Source organism: Dendroctonus ponderosae, unplaced genomic scaffold (assembly GCF_020466585.1).
Source record: "Dendroctonus ponderosae isolate FM_Combo_2020 unplaced genomic scaffold, Dpon_F_20191213v2 Dpon_F_20191213_9, whole genome shotgun sequence".
Lineage (NCBI taxonomy): Eukaryota > Metazoa > Arthropoda > Insecta > Coleoptera > Curculionidae > Dendroctonus > Dendroctonus ponderosae.
In genome coordinates this window covers 3329052-3332843 of record NW_026019116.1, presented here as the reverse complement: position 1 = coordinate 3332843, position 3792 = coordinate 3329052, and the positions used below count along the sequence as shown (strand labels likewise).

Here is a 3792-nt window from a genome sequence, read left to right as displayed (position 1 = left end):
ATTAAAACAATAAATTAAAAATAGGTAGAATATAACAGTAACAAATGAAAGCAAAGATTCACAGAAAGTAGTTCTTCAGAATCCTTAACCTATTTAATTAAAGTCCTTTGGGGGAAAAAAGTCAAAAATTCAAATTAAATTATGCAAACGACTAACTGAATAGATAAATGAATTGTAAATAAATCTAATAACCCATTAACTGACCTGTAAAAAGTTTCGTTTAATGTAGATTAAAACATTTGATTTTAAAAAGTTCCATCTTCCTACACGTTTTTTTTTATTTCTATGATTTTTGGAAAATCCTTTTTTATTATGAACTGTATACAGTCCTCAACGAATAGACCAATAGATCGATTCTATTTTCTTATGTAAACATTCGAATCCTCTAAAAACAACTAACTATTTAAAGTTTTGTGTCATGCATGTTGATCGTCACATTTTAAATCTGTATCCAGCAAATTTGGTTGCTATTTAATCTACAAATTAACGTTTTAGTTTTGCCTTTTCCCAAACTCTTTGCTCTCAAACTTTCTATCATGTACTTAAAATTTTTAAGCTTAACTAAAACTGAAACCTACTCTTGACCATTCAATATTAAATAAACGAGGCTCTCAAAGAAACAGATAAAATAGGGAAAAATTGAGAAAAATTAACCCATTGAAGTAACTGGAAAGTTTATCTGAAGCTGAAGTCCGTAAAATGCGTGTTAGTTAGAAAACAACAAAACAAAATTTTTTAAAGTTTTTTGCTCCTTATACTTTGTCTGTGGAATTTGGATTTGCAGACGATTCTTTGCTTCCCAACACCAATTTTAAACTCGAAAATTTGGAATTTGTTCAACTTTTGAAACGCTCCACTGCATTCCCTATATGCATTTTTAATTTACAACTTTAATTCACAATCACTCAGCTTTTTGCAACAAATTTCCTATGAGGTGTTAGCATAAGAAAATCAAACGATTATAATTTGTTTGTTTTTTTGCTGCAAATACGCTCATACACTGCTACCTTGAAGTCAAATCCATAACAGTTTTTTCGCAAACCTAGTTTATTATAATAATCAGAAGTCAATTACATAAAAAGCTGAATTTTTGCTACTATTAAGTTCAAAGTCAAATGGCTGCGGTTGCGACTCACGATTCCGCTTGAATTGCTTTGCAACAAGAATTTAACGTATTGCCCAATGGTCGTTGGTACACGAAATATGCAGGATTTCAAAAGTTTAACAGGATATCATGTTTGGGTTTATTAGATTGTTGAGGTCGTCGGGTTTTCTTGTATATGTGGTAAAATAGTCCGCTTTTTGACTGCTTCAGATTAACAAATTTTTAATTTATTTAGTAGTTATCTAGTTAGTTGTTATGCGGTTGAATATTACTATTGGAATTTACTCGATTTTACTGATAAGTGCATATCAATCCCTATCTACCAATGAGATCGGATAAAAGTTACTGATTATTTTAATTTCTTCTGTTAAAAGTTGCTTTCAATTCTATGAAAAGCAGGACACGATTTTTAAATGTTACTTACTTCAAACTTGTTTTGAAGTGATCTTCGAATCGTAATACAAATCAACTTTCCTTTCCCTTTATCAGGAAGGCGTTTCTATGTTTGACTAATGTAACAAAAGTTGCTTTTTTAATATTCGCTTGTTTCCTTTTGAGAATGATTCAGATTCTGCTGCTTCTCTCATCAAATGTGCCATATTGACTCCATTCGTCCTCYATTCAGACATAAAATATTTTAAAATACATATCTACACCTGTGTTCTAGTTCTATTCAACTTCTTAAATTTCAAAAAAAATCTTCTTGAAAGTCTGCTCGAAWTTTTGCTATAACTTTTGCACTGACTTGAATACTGTATTCGTAATGTTTATTTTGTTTTCTGATGTTTTTCCTTTCATATTTCTTATTGGTTAGATCTGTGCCCGATGCAGACGATTTGATAAAAAAAAGTCCTGCTTTTATCGTCTAAAGCAACCGGATTGAAAAGAARATACGCTCAAATTTGTCGTTTGGAACGTTTTCTTCACGCTTATGCAATTCAAGCAAAAATATTCCACGAGAAGCGCATTGATCTAGCAAATTATCCGAACAAGCGTACTTGGAAAAAACATGATATTGTATTAGAAAACCAAAGGCTTTGCTTATTTTTCAGATACACTCCAAGGTTCTGATAGAGAAAAGCATGTTTTTGCCACTGAATTAAGTCAAATGAAATGAAAGCAAATTWTTAATTCACCAGCTGTTGCATTTTCTTCATTTAAGTACGAAGTTTCTTCATCTAAATTTCAAGCAGATGAAGCATTTTTAAATAGAACTCTGTCCTTGCGCTCACCTATAGAGTTATTTTGCTTTTCCACCAGATCTGCGTTTTGTTATACCAACGAAAATTTTACCGATTGGCCCTTTTTTTAACTGTCTTTTCTTTCCAAAGTAATTTCATATAAAGTAATTTTTTACTGTTTTACTGAACTTGAGGCTCTTACAACCATATTTTTTTGTAATAAAAATTGTTTGAGTTATCAATAATCATCTACTAGGACTCAATCCTTTAAGTTTTTATCTCACTTATCAAATTTCAACATTATTAGGTTCTTACGTGAACAATCATTTCTTCAACTTTCACATTCAAGCTAAAATGTGAAAATTCTGATTTAATCACTGATTTACTCTTCCCAATAATGCCGAATAAAATAGACGTCGTGTTATAGAGCACAAAAATTGAGAAAGCGCTTTCTTCATTCCATTGAAATAGAAAAATCGTAAACCACCACTGTTTCTTTAATTAGCTTTAGTTGTTATTTTTGTTATTTTCAATCTCAAACAGAATTTTCTGCATTTTCAATGTCATAATTCATTTTTTTCTTAGCGAACTCTTCTTCTAGAAATAAACTTTCATTCCTATATAACCGTGGAAGAAAATGCATTATGTAAAACCGAAATGTTTAATATAAATATTTTTCACACATTTTCACTCTTACTTGTTGCTTTCCTTTCAAAAGCCGATTTGAAATTGCTAGTCTTATAATTCAAATTTCGCCCCAGAATAATGCTATGATATATTATAAAAAAAATATTCAAATCGAATCACCGACTGAGAAAATATTCACAGGCAAAATTTTTAATTGGCTCTTAAACCAGCTGTAATTGTTTAATAAATAGCCACTTCACTCAAAATCAATCTTTTATTGAAGTATAACAAACATTATTCAATAATAGCCGGCTTCAATAGCACTTGCGTTTAACACTAAATAAAATAAATTAAATAAACCTTCAAACGCAATTAAGCGCCAACCGCAGGTAATTACCTCTTGTAATAAGTGCTGCCATATAATGGCTTATAATTAGAAGCATAACCATATGGACTTGGGTGCGTCTGGTACAACGACTGAACTGAAACACTTTTAGATATTCCATGGGGTTCGATGTACAATTCCTTCGATCCTGGATGCACTATCGCGGCATTTCCATGCTCGCCATATCCATAATCTCCTTCATCATCGTATTCACCTTCTTCGCCGTCGTAGTTATTTGCTCCATATCCTCCGTAGCCTCCATAGCCTCCATATCCTCCATAGCCTCCGTAGCCGCCTAAACCTCCGTATCCTCCGTAACCTCCGTTTGCTCCATAAGCGTTGGGTGCGTGGTAATTGTTGTAGCCACCGTATCCATTGTTTCCATTGTATCCATTATATGCGCCTATTGGATACCCATGGTTGTTGTAGTGAGTAGCCGAATCGATTGAACGAGCGAAGACAGCAAACAATGCAATAAGAACAATGAGAAACAT

The 3792-nt window shown here is 32.2% G+C and overlaps 1 protein-coding gene across 1 annotated transcript; it reads right to left on the bottom strand.

Moving 5' to 3' along the window:
- Window positions 1-3306: 3306 nt before the first annotated feature.
- LOC125505652 (glycine-rich protein-like) lies at window positions 3307-3792 on the bottom strand. Its single transcript, XM_048669878.1, has one exon. It carries the CDS (start codon window positions 3790-3792, stop codon window positions 3307-3309), a length of 486 nt encoding a protein of 161 aa, XP_048525835.1.